The sequence below is a fragment of the Lates calcarifer genome, linkage group LG19 (assembly GCF_001640805.2).
Source record: "Lates calcarifer isolate ASB-BC8 linkage group LG19, TLL_Latcal_v3, whole genome shotgun sequence".
Taxonomy (NCBI): domain Eukaryota; kingdom Metazoa; phylum Chordata; class Actinopteri; family Centropomidae; genus Lates; species Lates calcarifer.
In genome coordinates, this window is record NC_066851.1 from 22,202,498 (window position 1) to 22,215,375 (window position 12,878).

The 12,878-nt window shown below is 38.1% G+C and overlaps 2 protein-coding genes across 22 annotated transcripts in view; one reads left to right on the plus strand and one right to left on the minus strand.

Annotated features, from left to right (window-relative positions):
- Window positions 1-553: 553 nt before the first annotated feature.
- Window positions 554-12,878, plus strand: part of LOC127143632 (uncharacterized) — an 89,689-nt gene continuing 77,364 nt past the window's right edge. For 2 of the 4 annotated variants that reach the window (XM_051078303.1, XM_051078309.1), the window contains exons 1-2: window positions 554-628; window positions 7,007-7,103. The gene's annotated coding sequence lies outside the window, so the exon portion shown is untranslated. The remainder of the gene's footprint in view (window positions 629-7,006; window positions 7,104-12,878) is intronic. The other 2 variants (XM_051078306.1, XM_051078308.1) reach the window with 1 other exon arrangement.
- LOC108902188 (exocyst complex component 3-like protein 4) overlaps window positions 2,977-12,878 on the minus strand; it is an 81,458-nt gene continuing 71,556 nt past the window's right edge. For 4 of the 18 annotated variants that reach the window (XM_051078291.1, XM_051078294.1, XM_051078281.1 and 1 more), the window contains exons 3-11: window positions 6,559-6,676; window positions 6,252-6,356; window positions 6,034-6,134; window positions 5,760-5,861; window positions 5,557-5,677; window positions 5,376-5,480; window positions 5,104-5,256; window positions 4,848-4,969; window positions 2,977-3,478 (exon numbers count right to left, since the gene is read on the minus strand). In XM_051078291.1, the coding sequence (XP_050934248.1) occupies window positions 3,298-3,478; window positions 4,848-4,969; window positions 5,104-5,256; window positions 5,376-5,480; window positions 5,557-5,677; window positions 5,760-5,861; window positions 6,034-6,134; window positions 6,252-6,356; window positions 6,559-6,676 (1,108 nt within the window). In that variant the 3' untranslated portion in view covers window positions 2,977-3,297. Of the gene's footprint in view, window positions 3,479-4,847; window positions 4,970-5,103; window positions 5,257-5,375; window positions 5,481-5,556; window positions 5,678-5,759; window positions 5,862-6,033; window positions 6,135-6,251; window positions 6,357-6,558; window positions 6,677-7,649; window positions 8,041-9,322; window positions 9,487-11,808; window positions 12,265-12,878 lie in introns of those variants that run through there. The other 14 variants (XM_051078301.1, XM_051078293.1, XM_051078299.1 and 11 more) reach the window with 8 other exon arrangements.

Here is a 12,878-nt window from a genome sequence, read left to right on the forward strand (position 1 = left end):
AAAACTACATTTAACATTTTCTAAATAAAATACTCTAAAAACTCTAAAATCCTCCAGTGGATGAGGTTTGCTGCATATTCACATACATACATTCAGGAGTTGCAGTGCCAAATATATGGACAGTCAGTGCAGGAACAGACATTATAACAACTGCATTTACTCAGCACAAACCAGATATTTAGGGGAACCTTCGTGAGACTCCCTGGACTGTTATTTCCTCTTTCATTATGAAATATCTCTCCTAGTTGTGTCTGTTATGGCTTTGCTTCCTTCCTGTCCTTATGTGTGTTTTCCCTTCAGTGTTTCTTCTATTGGTTGCATCCGTAAACATGAGCTAATTAAGTGTCTTGTCAATAAGTCCACGAGGAAATATCACAAATCCTCAGAATTCATTCAACACAGACATTGAAGGAAACCTGTTAGACAACTTTAAAATCGTTAGCTAGTTAGCTACCCCGACCCCCGGCACTGCTAGCAAACCAAGCTAACTAACTAGCCAACATTAGCTAACGCAGGCTAATTAGCTAGCTCGCTACCTTGGTAACGTGTGGCTGATACTAAACGTCATTCGGAGGCGCTGCTGTCTCGCAGGTTGTGAACGGACCGGTTCGACAGATACGTGAACTCGGTAAATATGTCATGTTAATATGTACCTATGTGACCATATTTTGGTTTCCAAAAAAGAGGACACTTGTTATGAGACACTTAAATGTTACTCACCGCTTTTAGGCTCTTGTTATCCCTCTGACGGGACAGAAACACGGTCGCTCATCGCTGAGAAATAAGTACCAATTGCCGCAAGTTAGTCTTATTTGGCGGATCGATACGACCGTAGGGCTCACAGACAGTTCACTCAGATTTGTTTACTGTTCTGCCTCAGACTTCAGCCATTTAACCAAAACCCCACTGACTTTGGGACGAGGGAACCGGTAGTGCTAAAATGCTAACTTACTTCCGGGTTTTAGCACTGATTCCTGCACCAGTCTGGACTACAGGTGCCCTTCTTTTATCTCCTGATCAGTTCGTCTGTTCTGTTTCCTTTACTCACCTCGTGCTTCTGCTTTTGAGTTTATGATGTGAATTTTCTTAGTTTCTTAGTGTGTGTGTTTTTTGCCTACTCACTACTGAAATCCTGAACCGGAAATGGTGGCCATTACAAATTTTGGCATCACAAGGTCACCAAAGTCTGCCAACTTTCATTGCAATACATTAAGTAGTTGTTTAGACATTTCATTCAGAACTACAAATGTTATCCTTATGGTGGCGCTAGGGGAAAGTCAGAGTCCTTCCAAAATCAACAGGATTCATCTTCTGGGAACCATGAATGTTTTTGCAAACGTTTCTGCCAATGCATCAAATGGATATTGAGATATTTCTGGGGTTAAGGGAAATTTTAGATGTGCTGATACCAGTAGAGAAATGGGATTCAGGATTCAACCTCTTGGTACTATGAATGTTTGGGCAAGATTTCATAGTTTCATATCCGAGTTTAGTCTGGACCATTGCAGTGTATAGATTCTTTTCCCTTGAGTCACACAGCCGGAGCAGCCAAAATCAATAACATCGCTCTAAAACAATCTATTTGATGACATTTCCCAGCGGCTCAAGTCCGAGGTCAGAGCTTGTAATGACTCCTGTTTCCCATCACTGACTATTCATCAGGGGGAATATTAAAGCCATTGATTCTCTGGCTCAAACACCACTAACTCCCTCCATTCACACTTAACTCGCCAACATCACAAGCAGCCAAATCGATGTTGAACAATTCTGGGAAATCGTTATTCTCCAGAGAGGGAACAGAAGCTGTATACACCATGCAGAGGTGTTCCAAGTTTATTATTTATAAGTTATAACTGTAGCTAATGGCTGAACCTGAAGGTAGGGGAAGGATGTGAGTGTGCAGAGGGACTCGCTGCATATTACTGTCGGCATGTGGTCGTTTTCCTGAAAGTCTGTCTGTATAGCGGTGTAAAAGGAAGGATGTGTTTAGGAAGACAAGGGGCCACGGCTTCAGACTCCCCTTTGAGGAAGGAGCCAAAGGGAGGTTCATCAGAGTGAGAGGGAGTGACGGTAATTAAACCATTGGCGGTAAACTGGTCTAGTAATGTCCAGGCTGTGTCGGATGGTAACCGGAAGCTGGTGGGTGGAAGTCCATGGTGTTTTCCTGCTGAGCAAACCAGGACTGCTGCCAAAGTGTGAATCACGGGCCGGAGTTTGTCACGCAGACACTGTCCATTTATTAAAACAAATAAGTTTCATCTTCAGTTCTTAGCTATTCATGTTAACTTTTAGTGATCCTCTGACTTTTCCTCTAATGACATGATGAGGTTGATGTTTGTTGTTCTGAGTAAAATGTTTTTACAATTATTTCATGGCTTCTCATGAAATTTGGTCAAGACATTTGTGGTCCCAGTAGGCTGAATCCCACTGACTTTGGTGATTGCCTTAATTTTCCTCTATCTCCATTAAGAGTTCTCACTTGCTGTAAAATATCTAAAAATCTACTCAGTGGATTGGCATTAGATTTTACGCTTGTAGTTTTGAGTGAATTGCCTTAACAGTTACTGGATGGATTGCCATGAAATTTTGAAACAACAAATACTTATAAATTCCCATCACAGGTTATATACAGTATGGCTTTAGTGTGGTCATGATTTGATAGCAGTTTAATTTAAAGGTTCTTCCAGGCCTGAAGTGATAAAAGCATCCAGTATGTCACAAGACAGAAACAAAACTCAGAGTTAGGTGTAACAAAAATATGAAATCTTTTCCTTAATCATTTTCCTCAGGTTTCACTTGGGACAGCTGTAGAGGTCCCAAATCCCAGATCAAAAGCCACTGTTAAGAGGTCTGTTTTGTGAAGCCCTCTCTAAAATGAGGTGGTGTTAGTGGTGTGGACAGTTTTGGGTGGTGGTGTTTGCCAGTGGCAAAATGAATACACAGGCAAAAACATGTTTATATTAAGTCATGGTAAAGTTTATTCAGGACACTACTGACGGAATAAGAAAAGTGCATTTTGCACTTAAACCAGAGAACCAGCACAGTACACTTCACACAAAAGTATAATATGTGTTAAACAGTAAATCCTGATTTTTATTCAGTTTTTTTGTAGATCTCTGCTCAGACAGTACAGAAAAAGTTTAAACAAGAATCTATGGGTCAAGTACAATAGAATTTGAGTTAATTGTAGGCTAATGACTATTTGGGAAATATTTGTACATTTAATTAAAAAAAAAAATTTAATTATTATTATTACATAATATTACTCCCTTAATCCTCTGTTGAGCACCACAGTCTTCAGCAGCAGGCGCAACAGCAGCACTGGGATCTGTTACTTCTGGTTTGATTGTCAGAATCAGGTCTGATTTGAACATCAGGATCAGGTGTAGGTTGAAGGTCAGGTGGAAGGGCGTCCATCACCTCCTGAACCTCCCTTCTAGAAAGACCCTTCCATCGCAGCAGACGCTTTATGTCCTCACTGCAGTTGAGGGCAAAACACAAAGAAATCAGTGAAGTGCAGTTCCTCTAATGGCCACTAGATGCTGACTTTAAGAAAATCCAAGAAAAAAATACCCAAACCTAAAGAAATGCAATTCAACAAAGAGTCACAGTGCAACCAGAACTTCCAGATTGTGGTTGAGAAGTAAGAAAACCAATTTCATGATCTGTGACCATTTAGATTACTGAATGTCCAGCCAAAGAACATAAACTTACTCAATAGCTTGTCATACATTTCTGTTAATTTCTGTGTAAGTATTTTTCAGAAAACTATGAAAATATCCTTATATAACATCCTTATACATTCTCTTTTATGAGTTGTTCTTTACATATGATATATGAACATGAGATGGCAGTTTGATATAGGTGTCCCATGTTAGTATTGTGTAGTGTTATGTAACTATGAGTTATCATTTTCTATTCCTGCTTGGAATTCATGCTATAGAATATGGAATGTGATTTTTTTCTATTATGAACGTATCATTTTTGTAATGTTTTTGTATTGGTTTCATATCATTACTAGTTATATTCCTGTATGTTCTGGTATCTTGTGGTACGTGTTGGTGTGTCTTTCCAGCATGGGGGTGTTCTATAGGTACATTATTATATTACTATAATTACATTTTAGATATCGATGCTCACTTGTCTGAATAGTAATTTAAGATATCCACAATAACATTATCACAAAAGACACTGTATTTCAAGATATCTATCATAGTGATTGTATTAATCAAAATAAATTTAGGATATTTTAAAATCCTCAAAAAAAAAAAAAAAAAGGCCATTATAACATTTAATAGCTAGACTGGATATGAATTGTAGATATCCATTACTCAGTTCTTCCAAGTCAAGAGAACATTTCAGATATATCCAATCCAGTTGTTACTACTCATAACTTTATATTATATCATTACTTTTAATTTATTTAATTTATTTTTGCAGATGTCTACAAATGTATCGTGGATATCTGCAAAAAATTATATAATATTTTTAAAAATCTTTTTCTTTTCACGTTGACTGCCCTTCTACATTCTACATTTTACATTGTTTTTAGCAGAATAACTGACTGTGCTGGTCTTGCTGATGTTAAAACTGCCTGCCAAAGAGGCTTAGTGCCTCCAGATATTAGCCATAAATCTGTCATGGGTTTCTATCAGATAACCTGAAAGGACAGGAGTTCTTCTTTGTTCTCCTGAATGGAAGAACAGAACAGAAAACAGAATTTTTCTAAAATATGTGTTTTAGTGGCTTAAAAAAACACATTTTAAGTCTGTGTGTGAATAGAGCCAAAGCAACGCAAATTAAATATTGGACACTGATGTGTATAAGAAACATCTGTCATAGTTTACCTCTTTCTGTCACATTCCTTCAGCATTTTTGCAGCTTCAATCTTATGTGCATCAATGCTGTTGCACTCCAATATTTTTGTGACGTACTGCAGGATGCAGTTGTGGTTTTGGACACCAGGAGCCTGATACAACAGAACATAGGTCAGGAATTTCTGTTGATATTAAGTTGTTTTTTTTACCATGTTTAAATGTCATTCACAGTACATAGGAACAATCAGTCTGTTTCCAGTTGTTAAGACCAAAACGTTGATCTCACCAGGTCTGAGATAGTGTTGTGAAGAAGCTCAGCATCTTCAGTGACTGTTTCTCCAATGTCAGGCCAGCACTTCTTCAGTTTCTTCTGGTTGCTTTGGATGAGATGTTTGAAGTACAAACCAACGATGACCTTATAGGCCTCATCCATCACTCTCTGAGAGACAAAAAGGCAGACAGAGAGAGAGTTAAATTTTCAAAAAACAGCAACCAGATGGACACAAAACTGTTTTAACACAAATAAAAGGGCAAAGGCTACAATAAATGCATCCTTACCTGTTGTTCATCAAAAGCATAAGGCAGCTTGGGGAAATACTGCTCTATATCAGAACACAAGCAGAACCTCCTCCTGTCGGATTTGAAGTACTTTTTCAGGTGGCTCTGAAAAAAACAGGAATATATGCATGTAATTCACCATGCATGCAAAAGTATATTTGTGATTAAATTGAACAGCTACCTCTGCAATGTCAGTTACAATGTCCATCAGAAGATTCAAAGTAGAAGCCTCCATGTTTTCAAGCATTTCCACCATTTCCATGAGAAGGTGATTTTTTTTTCCTGTTGTCTGGACATACCGCCTGAGAGGAAATAAACCATATAAACCTTGTTTTCTGATAAAATACAACAACATAGCTGAATTGTAAGTACTCAAACACTTACTTGAGTTCTTTACACGTTTTCAGAGTCTTGAGGAAATGTATTGTTTCTGGTTCATCCATTTCTGCTTTTTTTCCAAGAGCCTCAGTCTGCTCAGTGGTGTACCTACAAACCACAGAGAATGTGCAGTCTAAATAATCCAACATTTTGAGTTTAACTGGTGATATTTATGTTCATTTCATTTCAAGGGCAAAATTAAGAGCTTAAATCAAATTATCAAACTAAACTAAAGTTATTTTTTAATATCTGGTCTGAAAATCTAAAAATAGACTCTCACCTCCTTACAAATATCAGCAGCTCTTGGAAACAAACGTCTTGCACTTCATCAGACAGGTCAGAGCTGATTTTTTTCATTTCATTGTGCATGGCATCAATACACTGAAACAGAAACAAGCAGTGATGCAGGGTAGTTTATTAAAATGTAATTTCACAACTGGACAGCAAACAAAAGTAGATGAATAGCGTATAATTCATAACTAATGGTTTACTAAGTACCTGAATAGTGTCCACATAAAGTCTAACGTAAGCTTCCTCACGGTCACAACACTCTTGGCCTATCTCAATCTGCAGGATTTTTACCAGGGATTGTCTGACCTCTATCTGTGGACAACAGGAGACAAAGAGACACACAGTGAGCTGCATTTGTAATAGAAACATCAAAGAAACATCAAATAAAGTACAAAAAACGTGCACCAGGACATAACAAACACACCCTTTGACCTTGCACTCTGCCTTGCATGTATTTCCTTATGACCTTTGAAGCATGAAGACGCCCCAACAATGCAAGTGTTTATTTTCTTACCTGCACATTTTCCAGCAGTTTGACCTTGGCTTTTTCCTCCCATTCACTGACCAGTAAATGATCAACTTGATTAATGAGATCCATTTCTTGAAGGTCGGGGTTACCAAGCAGCTCTTCACTAGGAAAATACCACAAATACAAACGTCAGAGCCAGGCAGCATGTTTCACGTGTGTATAATGAAAGAGTTATGTGGGATAGTGGAAGGAAGTGCAAGGTAGATTGTAAATATCTGAGTGTGATTAAACCAAATTTTGGCAACAACACAATGATGATAAAAGCCTTTCTTCTGCCTTGCTCCGGCACTGGCAGTGTACTGTCGTTAGCTTTGAAATGGAGTCCATCACCGTTACAAAACGACCGGCCCCCAGTACAAGAAATACTCCAACACAAACTCCACACAAGAACAAAAAACAGAAAACTTTATCTCTCTTTATCTCTCTGTTTCAGGGGAAAACTAGGGTCAATATCGGTGGGACATTTGATTCACGGGGGACCATCATTCGACTTTGGGGATCAGAGTCGATCCAGAGCTGGCATTGAACAGGTAAGCTAACATTACTGCAAAGCCTGTGAAATTTATAGTGATATTGTGGTTTTAGCTGAGTAGTGCTTTCTAACATTAGTTTGCCTGCTAATGTGGACAAATTGGTAGCAAACTACTGTGTGTGGACAATGTCTGCTAATTCATCTAAACTCCCAGGGCTGATCTGGCTGGTAGTTACATCAGAAAACTCTCTCTTCGATGATTATTCATCAGCTCCCAAAATGGTAGGGGAAACACTGGTAACTAAATTAGGTACTCTTTTTATGTCTTTGTCTTAATCAGTTGTTTATCACAGCTAAGTATTTAGTTAGGCTGCCAGTATTTTTGTACAAGACAAGAATCAAATTTCTTACATTATTTTTGGCATTAAAGTGTGTAAGAACATTTACAGTGAGTGTCAGATTATCAGATACACAAACTCTGAACTACAGTATATCAGTGTTTACGTTACTTCCACCTCACAGTGAATTGGTACACATGTAAACACGCTTGATAAAATTAAAATAAGTGAAGGAAGTTACAGCAGATAAAAATGCAGGTGGATACCTCTGGTATTTATGTAGGACCCAGTTCATCAGCACAAAGCAGTTCTGGGTGGAGGTGGCGTTCTGGAGCAGACTATGGAGGTGGTCAAATGTCTGACGATGGTAACAATCAATCAGAAATTCCATCAACTCCTTATGCTCCAACACAGGACGCAGCCTCAAAAGCTCATGGAACATAACGTCCTTCACATGTTCTAGGTGCTGGTTAAGGTTCTGGTCCAGATGTGTTGGTGGCTTCGGTAAGTGCTTGGACACAGATCTCTGTATGAGGCCCCTGACATCCCTAGAGGTGTTGGAGGTGGCATCAGGGGCCACTCTCAGGAGTTCAGCAAGTTCCCTGTAGGTGTTCTGAGCTAAGGGCATGCCACAGTCATTATCCACCTGGTCATATCCTATAAGAGAGGAAATTTTAAGTTTAGAGCACTGCAAATATAAAATACAAAGAATATATGCAAGTCACAGTTCTGTTTTGTGACTGGTCATGCCCTAATAATATAAGTGTTGTGCTGACAATAACCCCCACACACACGTACACATATACATATTACACAGTAACTATGGCCTTGAGGTCAGGACTGGCTTGAGACCAAGGCTTGAGCTGTAAGTAAACAATCTCAAAAAAACAAGGAAAATGCAGACCAGTTCTGACATGCTCTAAGTCTTCCTCAGGTTGTGATTGAAAGAGGAGTAAACAAGAGAAGAAATATCATGTTTCCTTCTATAGACAATTAATGGCAAGGGAGGCTAAACCGGCATATCAATAAATACACAACAAGTAGACTATATAGTAAGTAGATAAATAGATAAATAAATAGTCACAGTAATAATTGTAACAGTACAGCAAATACAATAACATCAGCATCAATGACAGGAGTAAACCAAATCAACTACAAATCAAGAATCTATTTCCTCATGAAGACCTTGAAGATCCAATAAGTCTCTCTCTCAAGTGATTTATTTAGACTATCAATCCCTTTTATAGGCTGCTCCACAAACTCAGTACCCTCCACTTTGAAAAGGCTGTCATTTCTGTTATCACAACTATGGAAGTGGTTTCGTAAGGTAATTTATATTATTAGGTTTTATAGCATATTTGTGTTCTACCACACTGTCTTTCAACTGCCTCTTTATGTGCCAGATGTAAAAGCACTGGTCTTTATGCAGGTATCCACCAAATCTGGACCTGCCCTGTTAACTGATCTGGCTAATTCCTCTTCCCCAAGGTGAAGAGGGAGCTCAGCAGTTGCCATTTTGACAGTGATGATCATCACTGCTGTGACAGTAAAACCAGAAAAACCACAAAGGCATTAACTTCAAATTTTCTGTAGAACTGAACTGCATGTGCAGATATCAAGAGCTATTTAACTCATCTCCTTCTCCCTTAGACTATGAACTTAACCATCACCCTTCGTATATCTGCTCCTCTGTGTCTATTTTAAAAATGTTATCTTGAAACACTTCAATAGATGTGGTTTAAGGAAAGTGAAAGTGCAGCAGCAGCAGTCTATTTAACCTACTTCGATTGATGGTTCGATGGCCTCATTTCATGCTGAATTACGATTAATCAAAAATCCTGAGTGATCTTTGCATATAGTTGAATTTAAGACCTATATATTAAAAATCCACAACCAATAATAACCACAAGTCACACCCATAATAATAACAGATTCTTACCACCATAGTTTCTGTTCCGCTTTAGTAAAGGAGTCCTCCTGTTGTCTTCTTCCTTATTTTGAACGACGTTCCTAATCCTTTTCATCATCAAGGTTTAGTGGTTTAATGAATGCAATGCCTACAGGTGACTCTAAGTTGTCTGTAGGTGTGTGAATGAGTTTGTCTATATACATGTGATAGACTGGTGATCTGTTCAGGGTGTGCCCCGCCTCTCTCCCAATGTCAACTGGGATTGGATATAGGATAAGTGGTATACATAATGGATGGATGAAAGGAGAGTGATTATTTTACTTGCACATATCAGGTGGCCAGAAACATGACTCAAAATCAATGATAATGTTTCTCAATGTCAATCATCACAACAACTTTATATTGTAATAACACCTCAGTGTGGCGCTTACAGCTTGTTGCATCGGAAAGTGCAAATGAGTTTAAACATGTAAAACAACTGGTACGATCCTTTAGGTCAAACCTGAGCAGCATTTAAGCTTTTTAATTTTTTGCTTTTATTCTTACACACTGCACATTTCCCTCCTTTGGTGGCAATCTGATAAAAAAGCAGGCCCGCAGTTGTCTGTGCAATCAAAAAGAAAGCATGCCATTTCAGTGAGTCATGAGTAGAAAGGTGCTTTCCAATGAAAATGTGTTTGTTTGCACGCACTACTTTTGCAGGCACATGTTAGGAAAAAAAAAAGACAGTCTGAGACAATGCAAATATGAAAAAGATTTATGTACCTTAACAATTTGGTATTTTATTCAACACAAGCCCTTCACCATCACCAAGTCATATTTATTGTGTTTAAACCAAAACCAAGCAATCATATGGATTCACCTCACTACATGTTGTCACATGGCACATGTTTGTGTGGGTGTCTGATATAGTGAGGGTTTAAATTCCTCTGCAGAAATAAAAAGAGTTCTGGCAGGAGACAACATTATCAGTGATCTTTCCCACTTTCTCCACAGACACACATAGAGAGAGAGCTGATCATTACACAACTTAAAATATTCCATCAATCCCAACATACATTTACTAATTTGCCAGATACTATTATCCAAAGCAACTTACAAGTGAGGGACAATACTAAAGCTTCAGTTCAGTAGGTTGAAGTAAGAACTAAGTGCTAAATCTAAAAGGCAAGCAAATAAATGATAGGAGTGCACCACAAATGTATTGTAATTGTTATTTCAGCATGTTAGGGTGTTAGAGGTTCAGCAGAAGAGGTGCTCTTTGAAGAGATGAATCTTCAAGAAACAACAAACCGATGCAGAAAAAAACTTTGCCCAGTTTCAGAAGTTGAAAACTAATAGTAATGGTACTCTCATCAACCTCTGCTGTTCTTGCTAATTAGCAAATGTTAGCATGCTAATATCCCAAACAATATCCCTCAGATTTATCTTGGGACTCCCTCAGAGGTCCCAAACCCCAGATCACCACCCACTGTTATCAGATCTGTTCTGTGAAGCCGTACTTAAATTGATTTGGTGTTAGTGGAGCAGACTATTTTAGTAAGATGTTAGTTTCTATCTAGTGGTGTTTACAGTTGGCACACCGAATACACAGCTAAAAACACATTTTTATAATGTCACTGTGAAGTTTATTCAGGAGTCTGAATAACAGAATAAAAAAAAGTGCATTTTTTTGGCGTCCCCATAAACTCCTCACAAAAAGAATCACCATAGACATAGAACATTAAAAACATATTCAGTATCTTGAGACAGAAAGCAGCAAACCAGTACAGTACATCTAACCCAAGAAGTATCCCATTTGTAAAAAGTAAATCTTGATCTTTACACTGATTTTATGTAGACACCTCATCTCCTAAAGAAAAATTCAAGTATAATACAAGTTCAAGTGCAATTCAGAGATGTTTGTTAACAGTAATGTTTTGATTTGATAGAGGCCTAGTGAATATTTGTAGATGACATGTAATTTCATATATATATATATAAATAAATTAAATGTAATAAATAATATTAAAATAAATACATGATGTAAAAAACAGTGCATCTGCAACTGTAACTAAATGTATACCTTTAAGTTGAAATTCTTTTGTACTTCTGGTACCTACAGTACATAAGTGAAAGTAAGTAAACCTAAAATTTGAGGGTTTGAGAACAAAAGATCGGTAACTTTCTGAACATATAGCAAAAAAAAAGTTCATCCTTTTTGAATTACTTGTGCTTGTTTGCATTTTGTGATCTTCAGCTAAAGTTCAACAAGTTAAGTAAGTTCAACTAAAATATCACTTTGCCTTTGCACAAAAACAAATTTACTGTTAACGGTATGCAAACATCCAGAAACGCTGTGCAATCAACCAAAATCCACCTAAATATTAAAAAACGCACATATGTAAACAACTTTAACACCCTGTAAAACGTATATAAAAGTATAGTTTGTTTTTTCATGTAACTTTTTGCCACAGTGACAAATAAAAATCCCATCAATAGATACTGATTTCTGTTTACATTTAAAAATGGAAATTTGACAAACAAGATAAAAAAAAAAAAAGTCATGTTTGCCTTTCCTGTAATAACAGCAGCACTTGAAAGGAAATCAGTGACATTCAGGCTAACTCATACATAGGCAGCCTTGTGCACAGTCAACTTAATCTCTCATGCGGCTACTGTAACATGTCTGCTACTCTTTATCTGCGTCTAAAGATCAGATCTGAGGAGTGAAATCAGTAACGGACTGAGTTCTAACAGGACTGCTGACCAGCTCTGTCCTCTTGTGCTTGTTGACGTTGATCGTCTGTAGAGCACCTCAGTCTTCACCAGCAGGTAGAAAACAGGTGAAACAGCAGCACCAGGATCTGCCACTCCGGAGTTGAATGTCAGGATCGGGTGTAGGTTGAAGGTCAGGAGGAAGGGCGTCCAGCACCTCTTGAACCTCCCGCTTAGAAAGACCTTTCCATTGCAGCAGGCGCTTCATGTCCTCACTGCAGTTGAAGGTGAAACACAACAGTTAGTGAGATGCACTTCCTCTCATGGCCACTAGATGCTGACTTTAAGGAAAATCCAAACTTCTCTTACAACCAGAACTTCCAGATCGCAGTCTACATACAAAACTGAAATTTACTTAAGTCTGATTTACTTAAACCTGCAGTACTGATCTTGAGTCTTCCCCCTCTGGCAGTGAGAGTAATTACACAAATACTGTTGATACATGCTTTTGACTTGTTCATCCTCGTCAATCATTTTCTTTTCAAGACTGTTATCCTTCCTCTGAATGCCGAGTTTCTTTTTGCTACAGATGCTCTGCTCTTCAGCTCCGGCAAACCAGTCATTACTGGCTGAAATTTAGAGAGATTTACCTTGCTCTGATAGGCTTGTTTGCACTGTTTTGCATCAAGCGCTTGAATGTAACAGACATTCATTTTTATGTAAAAGTCCTGCCCTCCAGTTAGCCTAGCCTAACAACAACCTTACTCAATAGCTTGTCATTCAAGAAAGCAATGATATTTTCAACTGACAGTTCAGCTGAGTTCTGTGGCCTGAAAACTCTGGGGCCCATATTATTCACTCTGTTATCATCTAACCTAAGGTGAACCAA